Below are 27,060 nucleotides of genomic sequence, written 5' to 3'. Positions count from 1 at the left end.
GCGATCACGGCGATACCTCACATGTGTGGTTTGAACAGCGATTTCATTTGTGGCTCGACTTCCGTACACGTTTTTTTTTGTGCGCGAGCTAATGGTGACGGCTAAAATTTTTTTTCCTATTTATTTATTTAACTTTATTACAGTTTTTAAAAAAAAAAAAAAAAAATCTGATCACTTTTATTGCTGTCACAAGCAATGTAAACATCCCTTGTGACACCAATATGTAGTGACAGGTACACTTTATGGAGGGATCGAGACCCCTAGACCCCTCCACTACACTTCCATGTATGCAAAACGCAGAAAATGGCGTTTTTGCATACAGCCGTTTTTTAAATATGCCGCCTTTTGCAGCACAGTAACCCGTGAAGTGACGTCATGGACGTCGCCTCCGAGTTACGTCATGGGAGACCCGATCAAAGCAGTTTCCGGCTTTGATCGGGACTCCATCCAGCCGAAGGACATGCAGGCTGGGTGCTCGGGGCTCCCTGTGGGATGGGAGCCCCGGTAAAAAAAGTCACGGAAGGCGGCGGGAAGGGGGCGTCCCCTCACGCTCACCCGGGTAGCGATTGAGCGGCTCCAGAGCAGCATCGGTCGTTACAGACGGAAAGCCGACCGTTGACACTAAACCACGGTACCAGGATGATGCCTCTAGCTAGAGGCATCATCCCGGTATACCCCCGGAAAGTTACCCGACGTATATATACACGTCACTTTGCGGTAAGTGGTTAAGGGCAGATTACATGCAGCCTGGTTATTCTGAGTTTCTCCTCTTCTATGTGTTTTTGCAAAATTGATATTTATTTTACAGCAGCTTACAACATCAAATTAGTCGGCAAGAATAAACTAAGATGTTATATTGAAATTGCAAAATACAGAACTGGACTATGTCCACTTACCTGGAGGACGATGATCACAAAGAGGCCAAGGCAAGCATAGGGTACAAATTTCCTAGTAAGGACAAGGACACATCCAGCTGTACAGAGACAAGCAAAGCATAATATTAACACAAGTATCTAACTGAGAAAAGAAGGATGTCTCACAATTAATCAGGTGTTTGCTCATATAGCAGAAATGGAACGGGGACCTAAGCAAGTCAACACCTCTCCCTCCTCTCCCAAATCTCTTTAATTGATATGGATAAGGACTGCAAAAGGGACCGAGAGGTCACTCCATTTGCACTGGCCTGGCCTCATCAGACTCCAAGTCCACCCTCCTCTTGCGAAGTCACAGGCAGGTGAAAACAGGTTTTTCCAGGCCTATGGCCTGATGTGGGTCTGCCATCGTTACCAGTTACCTCTCCAGCCCATGTGAGCTGTGGGGCCCAGGGTGTGAGAACTGAAACATGGGACAACTTCGGCATCTTTGTTTTGTTGTTTTTATTGTATTTGAAGGGGATGGGAGAAGGGAATGGGGGGAAGGGAGTGGGATACTCCTTTTGGCTCAACTAAGTACAACTTCGGACTTTTTCCTGAAAATGTCTGTTAACGCTGTCTTGACACCAGGCGACGCTCACTGACGCTTAGAACACACTAACTTAGAAGAAGTGCTAAATCCTCGACTTTAAGACTCAGGACTGTGAAGTATAGAACTACTGACACTGCCGCACTGCAAAGTCACTGACTACTTCTCCCCCAGCCTGGCACTGGCTTGAGGTAGCTTGACGTGAATTCCTGTATGGCTGCAACTCAGTCTCAACTGATGCTCTGTACAATTCAGGGCCCAAACTGCAGGTGCCCCCTTTACACTTTTAGCTCTTCAAAGGTCCACTGACTATGTACCCCCTCTAACTTCAGGGTCCACTGACTATGTACCCCCTCTAACTTCAGGGTCCACTGACTATGTACCCCCTCTAACTTCAGGGTCCACTGACTATGTACCCCCTCTAACTTCAGGGTCCACTGACTATGTACCCCCTCTAACTTCAGGGTCCACTGACTATGTACCCCCTTTACAGCTATCTGACACTGGATCCCAGAACCTTCTCCGGAGCGGCCTCCTCTAACACTTAAGGTAGACCCCCCAGGGGCAATCGTCAGTACTCATGACCTGTGTAGGCTTTCCTGGGACTGGACCCCTCTCACTCTCCGCTGGTTATCAGCACACCGGATCCCCTCTGTTCACCTCAGCACTCTCTGGATTCTCAACTGACACCTCTAGACATCTGCCTTCCTCAGACAGGAGGAGAGACAGCCACACTCTCCTTCCTGGGACTCTGCTTCCTGCCAAAGACCACGAGCCATGCACCCCCTTCAGACCTATACCCCTTCCCAGAATCCTCTGCGGCAGAATCTGCCTTCTGGAGTAGATACAAGTCCGAATGCATCTCTGATTGGGTTTCCTCCATCGCCCTATCAGAAGCCTCTAATAGAACCAATGGGGAGACTCTCCTCTCAGGAGACACACGTGGAAACCATGACAACCTACCTAGCAAAATAAACCTGGCCCTGCTGTTAGGCAGACAAGGCCCACTATGCATTTACCTAGCACCTATCTGTAGGGTGCTACATACACATCTATCTACATATCTACATATCTACATACATACACCACATTTGCTTTTTCCCAGTTTTGCTGCTGTATCGCTTTAAAACATTACATACCAGAAGTGTTGTTTTCACTGTCTAATCCTAGACAGCATAAGGAAACTAATCCTACTTCCCCTTTTCCTCCTGAGATTATACATATACAGAATCAATAAAGCCAGGGAATGAAAGGAGGAAGATAGCTGACATCACCTGACTTGCATTGACCACTGCGGTCTGCAGAAAGGTCTATACTGATCTGGTAAGGCATGAGGCTCTTCCCTTCAGAAAAAAACTAGGGTCATATTTTCATGGTTTAGAAGGTGATATAGGCTATACTATTAGAATGTTCTTTTTATAAGCAGGGCTGTTTTTTTTTTTTTAAAAAGATCAAGCAAAATGCTTTGCCTAAAAAGCCTCTGATAGAAGCTAATATTTCCAACTCAGAGCAATATGCAGAGATAGAGCCTCTAAAAACAGGCACCTTGCACAGACTCCCTATCAAGGTTAAAATGGTTAAGTCAACACAATAAAAACATCCCATCCCCTCTGTAACATAACGTTATGTGCCCCCTGTGTCTGTGTTCTATAAAAAAAGCTGCCCATCTGTACCTATATCAGAGCGTCTCCCGGCGCTCACGTGACTCCTCAGCTCTCTCCAGCTGACAGCTATAGCGGACGGGGCCGAGCACTCCCACTGATGTCAGCGGGGAGGAGTCACGTGAGCACCGGGAGACACTCTGATATAGGTACAGATGGGCAGCTTTTTTATATAACACAGACACAGGGGCACATAACATTATTTTACAGAGGGGATGGGATGTTTTTTATTGTAGTTCTCAAAGAAGCAGGAGGGGAGGGGGCGGGCACTGACACAGAGCAGAGCTGCGGATGATGGAGGCACGTACACTGACCACGGTGTTAGCAGCCATGAACCGTGGTCAGTTTACAGGGGAGGAGGGTATAGCCAGGCAGGACCAGCCAGGTTTTTTTTTTTAGGTGATAAAAGGGACCAAAATTACACAGCACAAGCACTGTGCTGTTATTCATGCTTTAAGCGAACAGGATCTGTTTTTTTGTTTGGGTAACAAACACTTTAATTAGACTTTAAGACAACTTATTAGGATATCAGTTTTGCCTCCTAACCTAATATTCCACCGCCTGTCCCCACTCTACAGTTGCATACTTGCCTCAATCTGGCAGCTACAATTACAGCGATTTATTACATCGACTGCTGCAAGCTTGCTGTACCCAGGGCCGCTGATAAGGGGGTAGCACCTCCCCTTCTGTACAAAGCCCAGGACCCATAAATTTAACAGGAGGGCCAAGAGAAGCAGGAGTGGGTGCCATTGCTGGGACTTATCCCCCTATTGCCCTTCCCTGTGTTTGCAATGCTTCAGTTTATGAATGAACAGGGATCCTCTGTAAAGAGCACTTCCAGTTCATTCACTCTGCAAGTAGTGCTGCAGAGAAAGGCTTGAGGAATCTGTGTCCTCGATTTCTGTCTCAAAAGTTAGACGTTAGGTGTCTATTTCCCCAACCCCCCATAGGGTTGTTCAAAAAATGTAAAAAATATAACAAAAACAAATATAACTAAGGGTTCATTCTCACAGGTATTCTGGTTGCATGAGTGGTTTGTTCATGTGGCTGGAGCTACCTGTTAGGCCTGGTCTACTGTTCTAGTCAGCTGTTCTAGTCAGCTAGGCTGTACAAGGCCCAATAATGTCTAACAGCAGCCCTGGCTGTATTTGTGCATTACAGCACCACTGACTTCTATGTGATGGGGTCACTAGGCCATTGACAAAGACCGACCGTCCCATAGAACAGGGATCCTCAAACTACGGCCCTCCAGCTGTTTTGGAACTACACATCCCATGAGGCATTGTAAAACTCTGACATTCCCAGACATGACTAGGCATGATGGGAATTGTAGTTCCTGAACAACTGGAGGGCCATAGTTTGAAGATAGCCGCCATAGAAGGTAGTGGGGCTGTAATACGCAGGTGCAACCAGGATGGTGGCATTGGATGTACACAATCACTTGGAGGCTGCAGCTGCCGGTCAAGGTAAGTATCCACCCGTGGAGGGGGAGGTTTGGCTTGGTCAGGATAAAGGGAGAAAAATAATAAATGCACTGTGTCTTAAAATGTACTTATGCTTTAAGAAGACCTGTAATACACAATGGGGATTGTTTAATAGCGAGAGGCTGATCACTCAAGAAACGTGTCCCCTCTATATGGCATTCGCACTCACTCAGCTGTCCAAACATATTGATAAGGACGAAGACGGTAGCCAGGAACATCCCGCAGCCCCACGACATGCTGATGTAATCTCGCTGCTCGTTCCATTGTAGCCACATACGGAGACCATCTTCCAGGAAGGTGCTGATCAGGCACAGGTGGGCTAGATGAGGCAAATACCGCTTGGTAACTCGGAGGAACTGCAAAACAGATTACATAGACGATGTAAACTTCTCAGTACTGGAAAACACAGCTTGCCCATAGAAACCATCTGGGTATCTCTCTTCAAAAACACCATACGTTCCTTTTATTGCCAAGTTTTAATTGGAATATAGAAAAGCACCACTGGGGTAAACTCTCACTATCCAGAAAACATGGAAGTACAGGCTGAGCACACAGCGTTGTGGTTAACACTTTTGCTTTGCATCTATGGGGACAGGAGATCAATTCCCTCTGCAGGACGTTTCATGCCGAGACAGACAGGGAATGATGTGAATAAAACACTGCAGAATAGGTTCATGATATATTTGAGAAGAAATTTAAAAAAATTAAACACTGGATTTTTTGTCACTCATTGTAAAATCCCTCTCTCTCTCTTTATTAGCAGACACAGCTTCTGTTCATTTCTGACCATAGAGTTTATAGCGCCGCCTACAGCAGTAGGACACTAGGCCAAAAAAGAACACAGCACTGTCTATGGGCAGTCCTAACTCGTATAATCCCCCCCTCTGCTATAGGCAAGCCAGTTAGTCACAAAGCAGTACATGAAAAAAAAAAAAAAAGAGGAAGGAGGGGTGGGTGCTGTGTCCATTAATGAACTCTGAGACAGGGATTTTTCAGGAAGTAAGAAAAAAAAATCCACTTTTTTTTTCTTTTAGGTTCATGGACGGACACAGCGTCTGTTCTTGACCATAGGGGTGTCCCAAAGCAGTGCCTCATTGAAGGGTGGGGGAAAAAAAAAAAAAAAGAGCCAACAGGCAAAACAGGCAACCACCCAAAGAGGTAAACCCCCCCCAAGGGGGAAACATGAAAACTCAAACAGACTGTAAAACTTTGCATCCAAAAGATAAAAAAAATAAAAAATACCACTGACCTCGTAAAAAGTTAGTAAAGGTATGCATTAACGACCAGGTAGCCGCCTTGCAAACTTGAGACACGGACACCCTGATGTCAAAATGCCCAGGCACTAATCACCCTGGTCGAGTGCGCCTTGATCGGGAAGAGAGGAGCCCAACCCTTAACAGCATAAGTCTGAACCACTATCTACCAGACCTATCGAGAAATGGTTGCAGAGGCGGTTGCTAGGCCTTTTTCATGGCCTGTGCATAATCCAGAAGTCCGATTCTATTTTTGTGAAGTAAGCAATGGCAGACAGGTATACACGAACCGACTGGACCAGGACATAGATCAGTAGAAGAGCCTCCTCCAGCATCCAGCGGCCTTAAGCCAACCTTGGCCCCAGGTGCCCTCCCCGCCCGGGTAGGCTGGCATTTGTAGTTATCGTGGTCCAGTGCCCTGGAGAAGACGACTCCCTAGCCAAAGGCTAGAGAGACTAGAGCCACCACGCCAAAGGTGTTGACCCCTTGACCAGCCTAATGTGATTGTCTAAGGACAGGGGAGACTTGTCCCACTTGAAGAGAATTACCAACTGCAGACCCTTTGTGTGAGACTGCGCATGCAAAATCAACGCAAAGATGGATATCATGAGACCCAGAACCCACATGCGGAACAGCAGCAGCTGAATCACCGACTGGAGCTTTTGGAGCTTATCCAGCAGATTCAGCCTTGGGTCGGAGTCAAACATCAGACCCAAATACTCCATCCTCTTGTTCGTACAAAGTGGACTCTGAGGTACAGGACCCATCCAAGCACCTGCAGAGTATGCAATGTGAGCACAACGTTGTCCATCATCGCAGAAGGAATGTCAGCTCAGAGAAGATCGTCCAGATAACCAATCATGGAAATCCCCTGTTGTCTCAGCAATGACAGGACCAGAGTCAGCACCTTGCTTAATACCCAAGCCAGACCAAAAGGGAGCGCCACAAACTAGTGCACATACCCGACCGCAAATTGAAGAAGCGTTGGTGCCCGGCACAGAGGAGAACATGCAGGTACACATCCTTAATATCTATTAAGGCCAAAAAAATCCCTGAGGAAGGGAGGCCACCATCGAAATGATGAATCTATTTTGAAGTTCTGCCCCCTAATGAAAATATTCAGGGCAGCCGAAAGAACGAAAAAGCTGCATCTCCTTGGAAGGGAAGTCGGCCAAGGCCTGCCCAGATGCCTAGTCCTCAGACCAACACTGAAGCCAGAGAACCTAGCAAACTACTACCACCAAAAAGGGGAGCATGGAAGGCAAGAGAGCCACATCCAAGGATGCATCACACTATACCCCTGAGGCCATTGACCAGGTGGCCCGCCAGTTTCTCATAAGACTGGGGAAAACAGTTTCTTACCCAGTCTTTGGTGTAGGAGCCCAGCCCACCCAGTGAGGTCTGCTATACCAAAGCCACGCCAACACTGGGCAGAGTGCTAAGTTTGTTACCATGAGTCTAGAGCGGGCAACCAACTGACTTCCTGTCTGCAGGATCCTTAAAAGGAAGAGACTCCTCTTCTGGTATGATGGACAAGATACAGGATGATCCACTTTAGGGGAGAGGTCCAACCCCAAACAGAAGAGCAACATGACAGGGAGAATGCACTGAAAGCACTACGGGACCATAAATGGGTGGTTTGGGCTCCCCCTGCCCTGCCAGTTTGCAGCAGACCCAGCGTGTAGCTAAAGGTCGCTGTGCACTCGTTGGTCAGACTGGTGTGACCACTGGATCTAGATTACCCAGCTTGTAGCCCAGCCAGCTGTTGATTCCCAGCAGGAAACTAGGTCCTGACTCCAGAAATATTAGGCAGAAAGAACGGTTAGCCTATAGCAGAGAGGGGGTTTATACCCGCTAGGACTGCCCATAGGTGGTGCTGGATTCTTTTTTGGCCTAGTGTCCTAATCTTGTAGGTGGCACTATAAACCCTATGGTCAAAAATGAACAGAAGCTGTATCAGTCAATGAATGTAAGAGAAAATAAAAGTTCATTTATCTACCTTGCTATAATCAACTTGCAAATGTGTACAATAGAAAAATCAAAGGTTATCACAAAGTGTGTAAACAGTTCATGGTGCCAGCCAGTGTGTGCGCAGAACCTGGTGCCAGCTTGGGGTTTTTCTATTTGCAGGTCACATCAGAACATCAGCTCTGTAAACAGACTTGGAATTAAAGCCCCGTACACATGCACAGATTGTTGGCCATCTGATGGGCCAACTTTTGTCCAGTGTTTGTTGGTTGAAATGTGCTCTAGACTTGCACTGGACTTTTGTTGGCCAACAAAAAACAACTTCAGAAGTGATGTCATGTGATGGTTGACTTTCCGTGTGTTTTTTCTTCTCTGAGCATGCCCAGTCTTGCTCATCTAATTTTTGTCTGCCGAAATCTGTACTGACTGAGGAACAATCGGCCGTTCTTTGTTGGCCAACAAAAATTTTATAGCATGCACACCAGATTTTTTTCGGCCGAAAATTCGCAGTTGCTTGTCGGAAGCATCATACTAACAAGCCGACAATCGGCAGATCGGACGTTGGCTGAAAATTTACGGCCAACAATCTGTGCGTGTGTACGGGGCTTCACTCCAGAATAACTTTTTCCCCAGTCATTATAATGGCCGGGCCCCAGCTGTAGAATCCTGCGTCTTCTCAGCTACCAGTGCTTAGTTCTATCAGTGCCCTCTAACCCATACAGCTATCTCAACCTGCAGAGTGAGACTCCATTTTCCGGGTCTGCATTTTTTCTTGCTTACCCGCTTCCTGACATGCAAAGCAACCCACAACCTTCACCAGCCCCCTGAAACATGAAACTGCCAGAGCTTAGAGACAAGAAATATATTCTGGAAGGCGATGGGCAGAGACTGAAGGAGCAGGTTAACTTCTGCTTTCTACTTTGTCTAAAGCAGAGTTCCACCCAAAAGTGGAACTTCCACTTTAAGTACTCCTGACCCCCTGACATGCCAGATTTGGCATGTCTTTTTTTTTGGGGGGCGGGGGGTACTTAGTTTTAACAGGTACCCGCTCCACTTCCGCTGGGAGCGCCTCGGCGCCCAGAGTGAGGTTCTCCTCTCCCCCTCCCTGCAATCTTCTGGGACACATCAGAGGTCCCAGAAGATTGCCCGGCCATTCAGGAGCGCATGCGCTGTGCGTACCCTGTGCGCAAGCTGTCACACCCGGGGGCCCACACTAGCATTACATATAGAAAACTAGTAGCAAATAGTAACTCCTAGCAACAAATTCTGTAAAAAAAAAAATAATAATATCACACACACACACATACATACATATATATATATATATATATACACACACACACATACACACACACATACATACATACACACAGGTACAGCGTCGCACGAACGCGCGATTGTCCGTTAAAGTCATGCAGTGCCGAATCGCAAAAAAACCCCTGGTCAGGAAGGGGGTAAAATCTTCCGGGGCTTAAGGCTACATTCACACCTGAGCGTAGCGTTTTTCGCGCGTTTTTTACCGCGATTTTACCGCGATTTTTGCGGCGTTTTTTACCGCGATTTTTACCGCGATTTTTGTGCAGGTGTTTTTAGATTGAATAGAGATCAATGGAAAACGCCTGTAATCTGCCCAAAAAGAAGCTCATGTACTTTTTTGAGCGTTGGGCGTTTTGTATACAGCGTCAAAACGCTCAGATGTGAACAGGGGCCATTGAAATGAATAGGATTTGTCTTGTTGGGCGTTTTGAGAGCTGATCCTAGAGCAGAAAAACGCCCCAAAAACGCCCCAAAACGCCTAGATGTGAACGGAGCCTTAGTGGTTAAGGGTGAATACTTCTTAGAATTATCTTTACGGCTCACTTTGACATCCAGTGTGCCAGGGCTTCCTGCTAACGGTCTATATAAACGAATCACTGAACAGTGCCGTGCCCTCACAATAAAACAATGCCACACGTGGATTTATTTGTGTGCAGATTTACACGGCTCATCTGGCACTGCAAACATTTATTGTGCTTTTGTTTAGTTTTATTTCTTTATAACTTTTTTTTTTTTTACCAGCTGTCAGCACAAAGGACTTAACACCGGCAGCACTGCCAATTCATCCCTTTAATTTCACACATTACAAAAGGTTCTATGGCTGATTGAATGTATCATTAACCATGACTGTATACACCACTAATGAAAGAGAGGACCTGGGTGTGTTACACAGGACCGCCAGAGTGTCCAATCACATGAAGAGGTGCAAAGCTGAAAATGATATACCTGACAACTTGTATTCATTTCACTAAACACCCCATCATTTACACTGCGGATGATGTGATTAGCAGGTAGCAGCCCTAAGGCCGAGCAATTCGAAGAAGCAGTTTAAAGTGGAACTTTACCCAGAACAACTTGTTAACCACTTGCCGACCTACCACCCGGCAGGCTGGCCCGGCTGCGCAAATTGACATACGGCTACGTCGGTTCGCGGGAGTGGTGCTGGGGGGCGAGCGCGCAGCGGCGCACTTCCACCCCCACTAGGCAGCCGCGATTGCCGATCCACGAGACTGGCAGCCGCGATTGCCGCCGGGCACTCATGATTGTTCCCCGCTGAGAAAGAAGGATTGTCAGCTGTTGTAAACACAGCCGACTCTTCTCTCTGAAATGATCACAGAGCCCCTGTGATCCTTCTATATAGGATCACAGGTCTCCATGATCATTTCACAAGCCCATCCTCTATAAGTTAGAGAACACCCCCCCCCTAGGCTCAAACTTAACCCTTTGATCACCACTGTGTTAACCCCTTGCCAGTGTCATTAGTACCATACCAGTGCTTATTTTTATTTTTAAGCACTGATTACTGTAGTAATGTTCCCCCCAAAAAGTGTCAAAAATGTCAGTTAGGGGTCCGAAAATGTCCGCCGCAATGTCACAGTCCCACTAAAAATCACAGATCGCCACCATTACTAGTAAAAAAAAAAAAATGTATAAAAAGGAGAAATATCTATCCTCTAGTTTGTAGATGCAATAAGCAGTGCCTAATCGCAAAAAAAGGCCAGGTCATTAAGGGGGTAAAACCTTCTGGTCCAGAACTGGTTAAAGAATATCTTTTTTTTTTTTTTTTTTAACAAGAAAAAAATTCCACATTAATAGTTATGCTACCAAAATACTTTTTTTTTTACTGTAAATTGCCTCCAGCATCGCTCCTGTTTCTTCTTTCTGGAGGCTGCCAGTTCGCAGAAGCCCAGAGCCCCTGAGCAGCAGTCAAAGTCAAACAATCCCATTTTTTTTTCTTTCGTTTATTGACAGACACAGCTCCTGAAAGCAGTGTTCTAGCCTCACCCCCTCCCCCTCCAAAAATTAAAAAAGTCAGCAGCTACACATACTGTAGCTGCTGACTTTTATTATTAGGACACTTACCTGTCCTGGAGTCCAGCCATGTCGGCACCGCAGCCGATGTTTCCATCGGCTGTCGGGTGCTGCCGCCGCCATTGCCGGTGAGGGAACCCGGCAGTGAAGCCTTGGGGCTTCACGGGCGGGTCCCTACTGCGCATGCGCAAAGCGCGCTTCAAATTTGAATTGGCTCGGCAGTGGGGGAAGGAGGAGGGGGCCAAACTTCCGAGGGACGGCGCCGTCTCCCGGAAGTGGGGAAGGATACCTGTCAAAAACCTGTTCCCCCCTGAAAGGTGCCAAAAGTGGCACCGGGGGAGGGGGGGGGGGGAGAAAATGAGCGGAGGTTTCACTTTTGGGTGGAACTCTGCTTTAACCATTGGGATGTCCCAAAGCAGTGTTAAACTGCTGGCTGTCAGCCAGGAGGAACGCTGCCTCTCAGGCTGAGGCCAGGTTGAATGTGATCTTCGGAGGCATTTTACTTGCAGGCCAGCCCTCGTCTGGTGGGTTATGTTGCGGCCGACCTAGTGTGGAGCTGAGGTCTGCGCGCACATGCTGGCCAGACTGGGGTTACCACTGGATCTAGTTTTACCCAGCCCGTTGCCCAGTCTGGCAGTTGATTGTAGATCTCACAGGAAAAATCCAGGAGGAAAACATTTTCTAAAATATTTTGCCAGGACCAAAGATCCCAGCAAGAAACTAGGTCCTTACTCCTGACTAGGCAGAAAAAACTAGGAGTGGCTATAGCAGAGAGAGGGAGTATACCCCCTGGGACTGCCCATAGGTGTAGCCAGAATTTATTTCTGCCTAGTGTCCTACTCCTGTAGGGGGCAGTATAACCCAATAGTTATGAATACCAGGAGCTGTGTCCGTCAAAGAACTAATTGAGAAATGCGCATTTATTATTATTATTTTTTTTTTTTTCTTTTTAAAGTGAACTGCTTTAATTCTCTGTCTAAACTGGCATCCACAGAGTCGTGTTCATTAGCATTTCTACTGCTAAGAAAAACTGAATGTCAGTCACAGTAAGTTCTGTGTTGCAGTGATTCCATCTACAACCCAGAGCGATGGACTTGTTGTAGCATTGGAAGCTAGCGTCAGAATCGCCATCTTTAATAACTACTTGGGTTCTGTAATGCAGGTCCTGATAATCATGGCACACCAGGGGGGTTGCAGCTGCATAGAGAAGTACTGTAATCAAAAACCATGTATCCAGCTATGAATCGCCTGAAAAGATAGATTTGTAGGCTACAAAGTAACGGAGTGACAAGGTCATAGCATGTCCACACTCAGTCTCCTGGTATTGTGCGGCCTCTGAAATGCATATTTTTTTTTTTTTTGGACAGTCGAAATAATCTTTTAAATGGGAATACTGCACAGCAACCACAAGGCCAGCGTTAGGCTCACAGTTGCATTGCAGCCCGGTATAATTCATACTGCAGCATGTACAATCACATCCGGCTACTGTGCTAGCTTAAGGGGGGGGGGTTTAAAAGTTCAGCTTAAAGCGGAGTTCCACCCGAAATTTATACTTACCTCCATCTTCTCGCTCCCGGTCACCTGAAAAACAAATGGATAATCGCAATTTTTTTTTTTTTTCACTTACCTTTTAGAGAAAATATACTCACCTTACTTCCTTCTTCCTCCCCTCGGCGGCCACGGCGATTCGTCACTTCCTGGCTTTTGCAATGATTCCTGGGAGCTGAACGTCATAGCTCCCAGGAATCATTGCGCCTGCACCGGCCCCGACGTCAGTTCCGGGGCGCGCGCGTCATCCCCTTCTAAACAGCTTCTGGGCATGCCCAGAAGCTGTGGAGGGATGACGCGCGCGACCCGGAAGTGACGTCGGGGCCGGTGCAGTGCATCGTGGGACCGAAGAAGGAGGAAGAGGACCGAAGAGGACGCGGAAGAGGATCGTGCTGGCTTCAAGCTGCCCACACCTGAGATGGCAGCGCTGGAGAAGACAATTTCAAGGTAAGTATTTCTCCTGAAAGGTAAGTGCAACCCGGGACAGATCAGAGGCTAGCCATTGTGGAATGTGCTAGCCCTGACTGTCCCGGGGGTATTTTTGTAAAAAAATGTATAACCAGGGTGGAACTCCGCTTTAATGTCCTATTTTTGCCACCCTATATTATTCCTGGTGTCGTTGAGGGTAGGGATAGACCGATATGGTTTTTTCAGGGCCGATACCGATATTATGGTCACAACGTATCGGTATCGGCTGATATTTTGTACATTTAAAGTTTTGAAAAATAAATAATTTTTTACACAAATCTGGTACTGAACATGTTAATTTTTGTTTAATGCTTAATAACTGGCTTGCTGGCACCCGGTGGTGGCTGGCTGGCAGCCTGTGGTGGATGGCTGGCTGGCACAGGGGCAGTGGGTGGCTGGTACAGGGCCTGTGGGTGGCTGGCTAGCTGGCACCCTGTCTGTGGGTGGCTGGCTAGCACAGGGGCTGTGGGGTGGCTGGCTCGCTGGTACAGTGCCTGTGGCTGGCACCCTGTGGTGGCTGGCTGACTGGCACAGGGGCGGTGGGTGGCTGGTACAGGGCCTGTGGGTAGCTGGCACCCTGTCTGTGGGTGGCTGGCTAGCACAGGGGCTGTGGCTGGCTGGCTCGCTGGCACCCTGTGGTGGCTGGCTGGCACAGGGGCGGTGGGTGGCTGGTACAGGGCCTGTGGGTAGCTGGCTAGCTGGCACCCTGTCTGTGGGTGGCTGGCTAGCTGGCACCCTGTCTGTGGGTGGCTGGCTAGCACAGGGGCTGTGGGGTGGCTGGCTCGCTGGTACAGTGCCTGTGGCTGGCACCCTGTGGTGGCTGGCTGACTGGCACAGGGGCGGTGGGTGGCTGGTACAGGGCCTGTGGGTAGCTGGCACCCTGTCTGTGGGTGGCTGGCTAGCACAGGGGCTGTGGCTGGCTGGCTCGCTGGCACCCTGTGGTGGCTGGCTGGCTGGCACAGGGGCGGTGGGTGGCTGGTACAGGGCCTGTGAGTAGCTGGCACCCTGTCTGTGGGTGGCTGGCTAGCACAGGGGCTGTGGCTGGCTGGCTCGCTGGTACAGTGCCTGTGGCTGGCTGGCACCGGGCTGCTGTGGGTGGGTGTATGGCTGTGATACACTTCCGTGAGACTAGTCCCGACTCCAGATAAGGCTGTACAAGGCGAGGGAGGCGGCCTAAGAAGGCAGAATGATGTCACAAAAATATCAGCATTATCGGCCAGTTCCGGGGCCGGAACCGATATATTGGGGAAGTGCATATCGGCCCTCAATATATCGGCCTTGCCGATCATCGGTCTATCCCTAGTTGAGAAATCACATAACGGCATCACGTCTTGGCACCAATGTCCCAGCATGCACCCTCTGCTCTCCATGTGAGCCTTTGCATACACAGTGTGGCGGGAGAAGCGTGTTCTCGCGTTCCCCCCCATACAGGCATGTTAGGTGCAAGGCATTAGGGAATGTGTTGTTACACCCTGGACCCTGATTACAGTGCCTGATCACATGGATATAACCAGATCAACCACTCCTAGCGATCATCATCTGAATTTTGCAGAGAAATCAGCATGGCAGACAGAGGGGTGGGTGGTCTATCCAAGATTCGGAGCTAAAGCGGAGTTCTGCCCCCCCCTCCAAAAATTAAAAGTCAGCAGCTACACATAATGTAGCTGCTGATTTTTAATATTAGGACACTTACTTGTCCAGTGATGTCGGCAGCACAGCCGATGTTTCCATCGTCTGCTGGATGCTGCCACCGCTGGTAAGGGAACCCAGCCTTGCGGCTCCATGGCCGGGTCCCTACTGCACATGTGTGAAGCACGTTGCGCTCGGTAACTGGCCTGGAAGCAGGAGAAGGAGGGAGGAGGAGGAGGGGGCCAAACCTCTGACATACCCAGCAGAAGTGGGGACAGGGTACCTGTCAAAAAACAGGTACCCGCTCCCCCCTGAAAGGTGCCAAAAGTGGCACCAGAGGGTGGGAGGAGACAGATAGGCGGAAATTCCACTTTTGAGGGGAACTCTGCTTTAAGACACACTGAGTTGCTCCAGAACTTAGTAAATGGGGGGAAAGCTCTGCTGTCATCCGTCAAAAAATCTTGGGCAAGCAAAAATGCTTTTTTTCCCCAGGGTGGATTTAATTTAAATCAAGTCGATTTAAATCACAATTTAAAATCATGATTTAAATCACTAGTAAAAAGGTTTGCTTTAAATCATAAATTTGTAAAGAGCAACTGTCATCTCTGTCCCGGAGCAGCTCCTCCTCCTCTGACCCGCTGTTGACTCACCGACATTCCCATTCACTTTAATGGGACAGCTGGTGATGTGGCAGTGGCACAACAAGATGAGGGACGTGGCGGCAGCAGGCGAGTGGATGCCCGCTAACAGGCACTGCCATGATGGATCTGAAATGACAGGTGCTCTTCAAATGTAAGGCCTTTTTCTTGCTGGCAGTGTGAAATTGTGCGAATGCATCAATGCAGTGCATGTTATCTCAGCTTGCATAGCTTGGATTCATTGAATGAGTTTACCAAAAAATTGCTACATAACTAAGCTCCATTTCATGCAGAATGAACGACATTTTTAATGTATCTTAAATAGAAAACTATCTTTAGATATATTTTTTTACTCCAAAGGCATTTTATTAAATAAATAAAAAAATAAATAAGCCAGATTTTAATTTTAAAAAAAAAATCAGATTTCTTTTATTTTTAAAATAAAAAAAATGATTTATTCACTTTTTTTTTTCCTTGCACGTGATTGGGTATTCTTTGTAAAGTGAAGCTTCACCTCATTTACTAAGCTCTGGAGCAACTGCGCTTGCAAAGTCTATTTGCCTTTAGTAAATCGACCCCATTGTTTAGCATTGCTGGTTGGTGCAATCACTGCTGACATTTTGAAAGCAAACTCATAGGTGAGCCAAGCCTAGAGCAATGTACAAACTGAACTCAACTGAAATGAAAAGCCTGTGTACCCTCCCCCATAGAGAGAATATGACTGAGCCAGTGTATACGCAATGTAAGATCACCTAAAACCCAAATTCCAAACAATTTTTTTTTTTTTTTTTTTTAAATTTAGATGAGGAAATGGTTAGAATCTCTTCTTATTTTTCTCTTCCCCGGGAGATTTCCTCTCATTTCCCTATTGGCCTAAAATCCTGCAAAGGGAAGGAAAAAATTCCCTGTTGTGGACACAGACAGCAACTAAAGTAACACTAAAATCAGGTTTAAAAAAAAAAAAACATTTTTAAATATATTATTCAAGTACATATTTTTAAAGTAATAATAAAGGATATATATATATATTTTTTTTTTTCAAGTACATATTTTTAAAGTAATATTAAAGGCTATATATTTTTGCACAGAGCAGTCCAGAACCTCCTCTTCTCAGGTCCTCCGCTGGCACTCCTGGCCTCTCCCTCCTGTTGAGAGCCCCCACAGCAAACAGCCTGCAATGGGGGGGCCACTGCTCTGTGTTTCCATTCACACACAGAGCTGCGTCTCGGCCCGCCCTCTCCATCTCCTCATTGGTTGCGATTATCAGCAGCGGGCGCTAATGGAGGGAGAGTCCCCAGAGAGTTGAGGCTCTCGTGCATATCGCTGGATTGCCATGGGGCTCGAGGGAGGGAGGGAGGGAGGGAGGAAGGAAGGAAGGAAGGAAGGAAGGAAGGAAGGAAGGAAGGAAGGAAGGAAGGAAGGAAGGAAGGAAGGAAGGAAGGAAGGAAGGAAGGAAGGAAGGAAGGAAGGAAGGAAGGAAGGAAGGAAGGAAAGAAAGAAAGAAAGAAAGAAAGAAAGAAAGAAAGAAAGAAAGAAAGAAAGAAAGAAAGAAAGAAAGAAAGAAAGAAAGAAAGAAAGAGAAGAAAGAAAGAGAAGAAAGAAAGAGAAGAAAGAAAGAAAGAAAGGAAGGAAGAAAGGAAGAAAGGAAGAAAGGAAGAAAGGAAGAAAGGAAGAAAGAAATTAAGAAATGAAGAAAGGAAGAAATGAAGAAAAGGAAGAAATGAAGAAAAGGAAGAAATGAAGAAAGAAAGGAAGAAAGAAAGAAAGGAAGGAAGGAAGGAAGGAAGAAAGGAAGAAAGGAAGAAAGAAATTAAGAAATGAAGAAAGGAAGAAATGAAGAAAAGGAAGAAATGAAGAAAAGGAAGAAATGAAGGAAGAAAGAAAGAAAGGAAGAAAGAAAGAAGGGAAGAAAGAAAGAAAGAAGGGAAGAAAGAAAGAAGGGAAGAAAGGAAGAAAGAAAAAGGAGGGAAGGAAGGAAGGAAGGAAGGAAGGAAGGAAGGAAGGAAGAGGTGTAGCTGCACACGGATGGTTTCTTGCATTCATACGTAGAATGCATGAAGGTAAAAAACCTTTAATACCACTTTAAGGGCTCTTTCACGCAGTCCGCCTCCGTAGGCGGATCCGTGCTGCTCAGCGGGGATCGATCCACGATCCCTGCTGAGCCGGCGGATAACAGCTCCGTCTCCGCTTGCAGTGCGGAGAGGGAGGTGTCACAGCCCCCGCTGCTCTCTATGGGGGATCGAATGAGAGCGGACCGCCTGTCCACTCTCATCCGATCCGCTCCGCTCCGATTACTGAACGGATAGAAAAATAGGGTTTCCATCCGTCCAGATTTCACAGACAGGATTGGATACGGATGGCAGCGGGTGTCAGCGGAGGTGTCTCCGCTGACATCCGCTGCCCCATAGAGCTGCATGGAGGATCCGATCAGATCCGCCTAAAAAACTGACAGGTGGATCTGATCGGATCGCCCGTGTGAAGGAGCCCTAACTCAGAAATGCTCTCTTGCTCTCAGACTCCCTTTGTTGCTGTGCTCTGACCTCCTGTTAGAGGGTGGCTAGGTTCATTTTCATTGGTCCCACTGTATGGAAGAATCATTCTCACTGGATTACCCCTGACATGGACTATGGGATGTGTAACGTGCATAGAACACCGCACATGACCGCAACTAGCATGCCTTGCTCATTCTATACAAGCAGCAGTGAGAGGGAAATGAGAGGTTTTGGAGCTCATGGAGGAAGTTACAAGGCGGCAAAAAAAAAAAAAAAAAAACCCCAGTAAGGGCTTGTTTACTCTGACAGCAAAAACTTCTGCTCCTCTGAAAAGCGATCCATTCCTCGATGTGCTACTCCCTGCAGAATTTGTTTGCACTGTGACGATCCCATCAGCAATTCTAAAACCTTTACAGACGCGTGTAATTATGGAATTTATGTAATAATTTGATACACAAAATGCAATCAATGAAAGATTTAATTATGGATTTAAAGTCAGTCATTGTTTAATTAAAAGATGAGATTAACTAGAGGATTATATTTCTTCACTGAGCCGAGGGATCGCTTCCAACGGCCAAATACACGCTGTGATTACTAATCCGGGATCACACTTCACACTCCGATCACCAATCTGTATACCCCAAATATGGATTACTTATTACATTCTACTTATATAGTGCCAACTGTTTACATACCGGTATATAATGTACATCACATCAGTCCCTGCCCCAAGGAGCTTACAATCTAAGGTCCCTAACTCACATTTATACATATATATATACTAGGGCCAATTTACACAGGAGCCAATTACATTCCAGCATGTCTTTGGAGTGTAGGAGAAAACCTAAGTACCCGGAGGAAACCCACACAGGCAGAGGGAGAACATGCAAACTCCAGGCAGGTAGTGCCGTGGTTGGGATTTGAACCGATGACCCTAGCGCTGCCAGGCGAAGTGCTAACCACAGTGCTGCCCTAACGCCTGGTTCAAAAAGGTAGACTATGCCTTTAACAATCATAATGGTGACTGCATTTGTTTCCTTTTCCTTGCTTTATTTTCATCTGGCGATCCACTTCCTATTCTAGGGTGACAACGCTCACCATGCCATATCTAAAGAAAGGCACCATAGACCAGGTATTGTGTTTGGAGAACAGAAACTGCTCCTCTTCTCAATAACATGGGGATGGGGGGGGGGGGGGGGGGTGACCTGTAGTCCAAATACAATTCCTGGTCTAGGGTGAACATTGTCACCCTTGAATAGGAAGTGCGTTTGGAATACTGAACCTTATCCTCGTCTCCATAACATGGGGGAAGGTGATCTGTAGTCCAAATACAGTTCCCGGTCTAGGGTGACAACACTGCCTTTCTATAGATATGGCATGGTGAGCATGGTCACCCTAGACCAGGAATTGTTTGCCATACAGAACCTGCTCCTCTTCTCTATAACGTGGGGGGGGGGGGGTGATCTGTAGTCAAAATACAATTCCTGGTCTAGGGTGACAACACTGCCTTTCTATAGATATGGCATGGTGAGCATGGTCACCCTAGACCAGGAATTGTTTGCCATACAGAACCTGCTTCTCTTCTCTATAACATGGGGGGGGGGGGTGATCTGTAGTCCAAATACAATTCCTGGTCTAGGGTGACAACACTGCCTGTCTATAGATGTGTCATGGTGAGCGTTGTCACCCTTGAATAGGAAGTGTGTTTGGAATACTGAACCTGATCCTAGTCTCCATAACATGGGGGAAGGTGATCTGTAGTCCAAATACAGTTCCTGGTCTAGGGTGACAACACTGCCTTTCTATAGATATGGCATGTTAAATGTTGTCACCCTAGGTAAATGTTGTCACCCTAGAATAGGAAATGTGTTACTGGCGGGATTACCAGTTGAAAACAGGTAGGAAAAAGAAAAGAAATGCAGCCACCAAAGGAAGAACTGATAGGAGTCCAGCAGGGGCAGTGGCCAGCTCACTGAATTTCTGGCAGGATCAACAGGTCTTTATTTTCACTTTCTGAACAGATGTAACAAAATGTATTTAATGGTTGATTTAGTAGAGGAACTCATTGTTAGAATCTCCCTGCACTTTAAGGGTTGTACCATCCTCTGGTCAGCTGTTTACTCTCCAGCAGCTGCTGCCTGTCCTGGAGGAATGATGGGACTTGCAGTTGCTCAGCAGCTGGAAAGCCACAGGTTGCCTAATACTGCACAGCCAGGAAGCATGCATTATGCAGGATTAGGAAACACAAACTGGTGAAATTAACTCATATTGGGCAAAGCTAATATCAAAAGTAAGCGCCTATAGCACCACTAAACAACTGACATTGTAAGACGTGCCCAGATTTCACTTTGCTCCCCTGTTATCAAATGGTTTTTCCATTCTCCTCTACTAAAGATTCATGATGGAACATACCAACAGCTGCTGGGAGAAGGAATAGGGGAGCCATGGACTGTACCATTATGGTAAAAAGAGTGACACAGTGACAAGGCTGTATTAGAAGCAGAAGACTGGAAGGGTGATCGGGCAGTGGCTTTGTAAAGCTGTTACCTGGTCTGCCAGTTCCTCAGCAGCTCCCATCAGATCCCTAGGCGCCATCTCCTCCTGTGCTGCTCTTCAGTGAGCCCGTCCGCTTAGCAATCAGACTAAAGCAATGAGTGCCGGGGGCGTGGCATCCCGTCCCCACGTCTTGCTCCTGGGCTCGCTGCCATTGGACAAAATCGCGACGCGAAGGAAACAACGTCTTCCGTTCCGCCAATGCCTGCACCCCAGCTCACGCTTCAATGAAGTGATACTATGAAAGTGGACTGCGGCAGACGCGGCGCGGCCATCTTGGGTAAGGGCGATTTGCCCATACTGTCAACGTGGATTCGGGAGGAATAAATGTCATGAATAATGTAAAGTCGGTGAGGAGAATAGAGGGCAGGGTGTGGGGGAGGGAAGGACAGTATACCAGGAACATGCCCATATGTGTCTGGATCAGAGCTGGGGACTGTTTTCTACATACAGGGAAATCCTCTACTATTCACTATAATCACTATACCCATCATACTCACTATAATCACTATATACATCATACTCACTATAATCACTATACACATCATACTCACTATACTCACTATATACATCATACTCACTATATACATCATACTCACTATATACATCATACTCACTATAATCACTATACACATCATACTCACTATACACACTAAAATCACTATAATCACTATATACATCATACTCACTATAATCACTATACACATCATACTCACCATACTCACTATACTCACCATACTCACTATAATCACTATACACATCATACTCACCATACTCACTATACTCACCATACTCACTATAATCACTATACACATCATACTCACTATAATCACTATATACATCATACTCACTATAATCACTATATACATCATACTCACTATAATCACTATATACATCATACTCACTATAATCACTATATACATCATACTCACTATAATCACTATATACATCATACTCACTATACACATCATACTCACCATACTCACTATAATCACTATACACATCATACTCACTATAATCACTATATACATCATACTCACTATACACACTAAAATCACTATACTCACTATACTCACCATACTCACTATAATCACTATATACATCATACTCACTATAATCACTATATACATCATACTCACTATACACATCATACTCACCATACTCACTATAATCACTATACACATCATACTCACTATACACACTAAAATCACTATACTCACTATACTCACCATACTCACTATACTCACTATAATCACTATACCCATCATACTCACTATAATCACTATATACATCATACTCACTATAATCACTATAATCACTATATCCATCATACTCACTACAATCACTATACTCACTATACTCATCATACTATAATCACTATACTCATCATACTATAATCACTATACATACTATAATCACTATACTCATCTATTTGCAGGAGGCTCTTTTTTTTTTCTTTCTTTGACAGCTGTTCTCTGCTCCCTCACAGCTATGTAAAGAGCAAAATGGGATCGCCCATGGATCTGTTAATTTTACTGATCCCACAATCCGGCATTTATGGCCATATCAGTGCCGATATCCGATCCTAATGTCGGATCGGTGCATCCCTAATAATCACTATACTCATCATACTATAATCACTATACTCACTATACACACTATACTCACTATAATCACTATACTCATCATACTATAATCACTATACTCACTATAATCACTATACTCATCATACTATAATCACTATACACACTATACACATTATACTCATCATACTATAATCACTATACACACTATACACACTATACTCATCATACTATAATCACTATACTCACTATAATCACTATACTCACTATACACACTATACTATAATCACTATACACACTATACTCGCTATAATCCTTATACTCACTATAATCCTTATACTCACTATACACACTATACTCACTATAATCACTATACACACTATACTCACTATAATCACTATACTCATCATACTATAATCACTATAATCACTATACACAATATGCTGACTATAGTCATTATAGTCACTATAATCACTATACTCGCTATACACACTATACTCGCTATACTCACTATACTCACTATACACACTATACTCACTACATTCACTTTACACACTATACTCACTATAATCACTATACTCGCTATACACACTATACTCGCTATACTCACTATACTCACTATACACACTATACTCACTACATTCATTTTACACACTATACTCACTATAATCACTATACTCATTATACACACTATACTCACCATACACACTATACTCAATATAATCACGATACAAACTATACTCACTATAATCACCATACTCACTATACTCACTATAACCACTATACATACTATACTCACTATACACACTATACTCACTATACACACTATACTCACCATACACACTATACTCACTATAATCACAATACTCACTGTACTCATTATAATCACTATACACTCTACTCACTATTATCACTATACTCGCTATACACACTATACTCACTATAATCAATCTACACACTATACTCACTCTCTATACTCTCTATACACACTATACTCACTATAGTCACTATACTCACTATACTCACTATAATCACTATACACAGAGTACTCACTATACACACTATACTCACTATAATCACTATACACAGAATACTCACTATACTCCCTATAATCACTATACACACTATACTCCTTATAATCACTATACTCACTATAATCACTGAAATCACTATACTCACTGTAATCACTATACACACTATAATCACTATACACACTATGCTCGCTATACACACTATACGCACTCACTATACTCACCACACACACTATACTCACTATAATCACTATACACAGAATACTCACTATACTCCCTATAATCACTATACTCACTGTACTCATTATAATCACTATACACTCTATAATCACTATACTCACTATTATCACTATACACACTATACTCACTATAATCAATCTACACACTATACTCACTCACTATACTCTCTATACACACTATAGTCACTATAGTCACTATGCTCACTTTACTCACTATAGTCACTATACACACTATAATCTATATACTCACCATAATCACTATACACATCATACTATAATCACTATACTCACTTTACACACTATACTCACCAGCATGCAGCTCCCTGGAAAGAAGAAAAGGGTGTTAGAATTCACATTGGAATTAAAGTGAACCTGTCACAGCCCATGATCCGCAACCCCTTTAAATTTTAGACACTTTTTCGTCTGTAGGTGGGGTAATATTTTAATTAGAGGCGGGGCCAGGATGACACCGGGTGACAGCGGAGCTGTTCGACTTTTTGTATGGGGGGATCAGACAGCCCGTCGCATTTTTTGGGATTCTGCCCGGGACACGGTCAGACTGGGACATGGGTCTGAATTCTGTGAATGTCCTGGGCAAAATGGGGCTGTTGGCAACTATGGACTCGGATAGGGTCTCATACATAGCTCCCAACTGTCCCTGATTTGGAGGGACTGTCCCTGGTTTGGAGAAAAGTCCCTCTGTCCCTCTTTCTTCCTCATTTGTCCCTCATTTTGGTCTGATCTATATAGTTGTATATTCACTTCACCTCTGGAAGATTTACCCCCCTTCTTGACCATGCCATGTTTTTTTTTGCAATAGGCACTGCGTTACTTTAACTGACAATTGCGTGATAATGCAACACCGTACCTAAATACAATATATGTCCTTTTTTCCCCCACAAATAGACCTTTCTTTTGGTGGTATTTGATCACCTCTGTGTTTTTTATTTTTTGCGCTAGAAAAAAAAAGACAGACAATTTTGAAAAAAAAAACATTTTTTTTACTTTCTGCTATAAAACACATCCAATAAAAAAATTAAAAAAAATTATTTTAGGCCAATATGTATTCTGCTGCATATTTTTGGTAAAAAAAAAATACCAACAAGCGTATATTGATTGTTTTTTGTGCAAAAACTATGGAATATTTGTATTTATTTTTAAATATTTATTTATTTTACTAGTAATGGTGGCGATCAGCGACTTATAGCGGGACTGCGACATTGCAGCTGGCAAATGGGACACCTAAATGACACTTAAGACACTTTTTTGGGGACCAGTGACACTGATACAGTATTCAGTGCTAAAAATATGCACTGTCACTGTACTAATGACAGTTAACATTGGGGGTAATCAAAGAGTTTAATGTTCCTCACTAATGTTTCAGTGTAGTGGGGGAGGTGCTTTTACTACTAGAAGATATGGATCTGTGTTTCTTCTTCACAGGATCCATGTCTTCTGTACTCACAGGATTATAGTCTGCCTTGTTTACAGTGGCAGACTGGCAAACTGTCAGTGTATTAAATGATCAGCGGGTCCCAGTGGAGATTGGATCCATGGGATCCGCTGATCAGCTCCTGCTGTGTAAAATCACAGCGCGAGTGAGCTGCCGGCTTCGCGCGCTCGCACCCAAAACCCGGAAGTGCAGGATCACGCGTATATATATATATATATTAGTGATCGACCGATATCGGTTTTTCGTTACCGATACCAATATTTTGGCCAATGCATATCGGTATCAGCCGATATGCGCCGATATTTTCGTACATTTTAAAAATGTTTTTTTTTTTTATCTTGACAGGTACTCTTGTGGAGGGATCTGAAAGACCCTAAACCCCTCCTCTGCACTTAAAAGCATTCAAAATGCCAAGTTTGGCTGTTTTGAATTCTGTCATTTTTTTTAATTTGGCGCCGAGTACCCGGAAGTGATGTCATGACATTACTTCCGGGTTTTTGCATGGAAACCCTATCAGAGCCAAATGCGGCTTTGATCTGGTCTTCGGCGGCTGTGCAGGCTGGTTGCCCGGGTCTCCCGGTGGGATGGGAGACCCGGGCGAGCCTCGGAAGGCGGCGGGAGGGGGGGACATCCCCTCCCGCTCCTTGTAATGACAGCCGAGCGGCTTCTCAGCCGCATCGGTTGTCATTACAAGACAGCCGACCGTCGGCTATGGACACCGGTACTGGGGTGATGCCTCTAGCTGCAGGCATCACTCCGGTACAAGCACTTTCCCTAAATATCAGCAATATCGGTCACTTCCAGTGCCAATTCCGATATATTGTGGAAAGTGCACATTGGCCCTCGATATATCGGCTTTGCCAATAATCGGTCGATCCCTAATATATATACGTGATTCTGCACAGAGTGGCCGCCCTGTAGCAGTAAATCTGCTATAGGGCGGTTGGGAAGCGAATATAAAATGCACATTTTTATCTTTCAAAACATGTTTCCCAGTGCTAAACCTTTCATCCAATTTCTAAACTGCTGCATTTGTAAATTCCAAGGGCCAATATAAAGGCACAGTAGTGGTAAAAAGAAAAAAAAAGCACTCATGGGTTTAATGAATCTTTTTTTTTTTGTATAATTCTTATGTAGTTTTGCTAATAGGTGTCCCTCAGTCCCATCTCAAAATGATGGGAGGTATGCAGTATGCTTACCCTCTATTACCAGAAATAGAAAGGCTACACATTGCACAGCCCTCCCCTTACACTCTAAGATCCATTCATGTTTGGGTGGCGCGTTACGTCACGCGTGTTACTGTGCATTATGTCACCTGTGTTTCTGATCAGCTGCGCCTGTTCGACGGTACAAATCAATGACAGGGTCCAAGGAGCGATGACACGCAGCTAGGAACAGATAAGCCAAACTGGAAGCAAACTCTATACAGAGCCACTCATCGAGGGTAGGACCTAGGCTGTCTGATCTGGGGGTGCAATATGAAAATTCTGGGGGGATGCTGTCCACACTGTGTGTAAGTCACAGTGACCGAGATACAGGGAACCAGTCCCCCCCTCACATTAGGAGTCATCGGAGTCTCCCCTTACATCAAGAGTCCTCCCTTAAATTAGGAGTCTTCATCAGAGTCTCTCTTTACATCAGAAGCCCTCATCCAAGTCCCCATCAGAGTCCCCCTTTACATTAGGAGTCCTCATCAGATTTCTCCATACATTGAGAGTCCTCACCAGAGTTGCTTCTTACATCAAAGGTCCTCATCAGAGTCCCCACTTACATCAAGAGACCTTTTAGGAATCTCCCTTACATCACAAGTTCTCATTGGAGTCCCCCTTACATCAAGAGTCCTCATCAGAGTCCTCCCTTACATCAAGAGTCATCAGAGTCCTCCTTTACATCAAGAATGATCAGAACCCCCTCTACATTAGGAGTTATCATTAGAGTCCCCCTTATATTAAGAGACCTCACCAGAGTCCCTTCTTACATCAAAGATCCTCATCAGAGTTCCCCTTTATTGCAAGAGACTTCGTCAGAGTCCCCCCTTACATCAAAAGTCCTCATCAAAGTTACCACTTACATCAAATGTCCCCATTCATGTGCATCCTTACATCAATTGTCCCCATACGAGTATATATGAATAGCCAAAGACATTGTCAGCCTGTTATTGAGTACATGACACACAGACAGCATAATCAAGGAGTATGTTATGCACAGAATGCAGGGGATAGAAGTATGTTATGCACAGAATGCAGGGGAT

The 27,060-nt window shown here is 45.2% G+C and overlaps 1 protein-coding gene across 1 annotated transcript in view; it reads right to left on the bottom strand.

Annotated features, from left to right (window-relative positions):
• Positions 1 to 20,636, bottom strand: part of LOC309555171 (surfeit locus protein 4-like) — a 36,454-nt gene extending 15,818 nt beyond the window's left edge. Inside the window, exons 1-3 of the mRNA XM_082257015.1 lie at positions 20,498 to 20,636; positions 4,776 to 4,962; positions 897 to 973 (exon numbers count right to left, since the gene is read on the bottom strand). Of these exons, the coding sequence (XP_082113141.1) occupies positions 897 to 973; positions 4,776 to 4,962; positions 20,498 to 20,545 (312 nt within the window). The 5' untranslated portion in view covers positions 20,546 to 20,636. The remainder of the gene's footprint in view (positions 1 to 896; positions 974 to 4,775; positions 4,963 to 20,497) is intronic.
• Between the last annotated feature and the right edge of the window lie 6,424 nt (positions 20,637 to 27,060).

The sequence above is a fragment of the Pelophylax lessonae genome (assembly GCF_965119305.1).
Source record: "Pelophylax lessonae genome assembly, chromosome: 4".
Lineage (NCBI taxonomy): Eukaryota > Metazoa > Chordata > Amphibia > Anura > Ranidae > Pelophylax > Pelophylax lessonae.
Note: the sequence above shows the minus strand (reverse complement) of the source record. Positions and strands in the feature narration are given on the sequence as shown.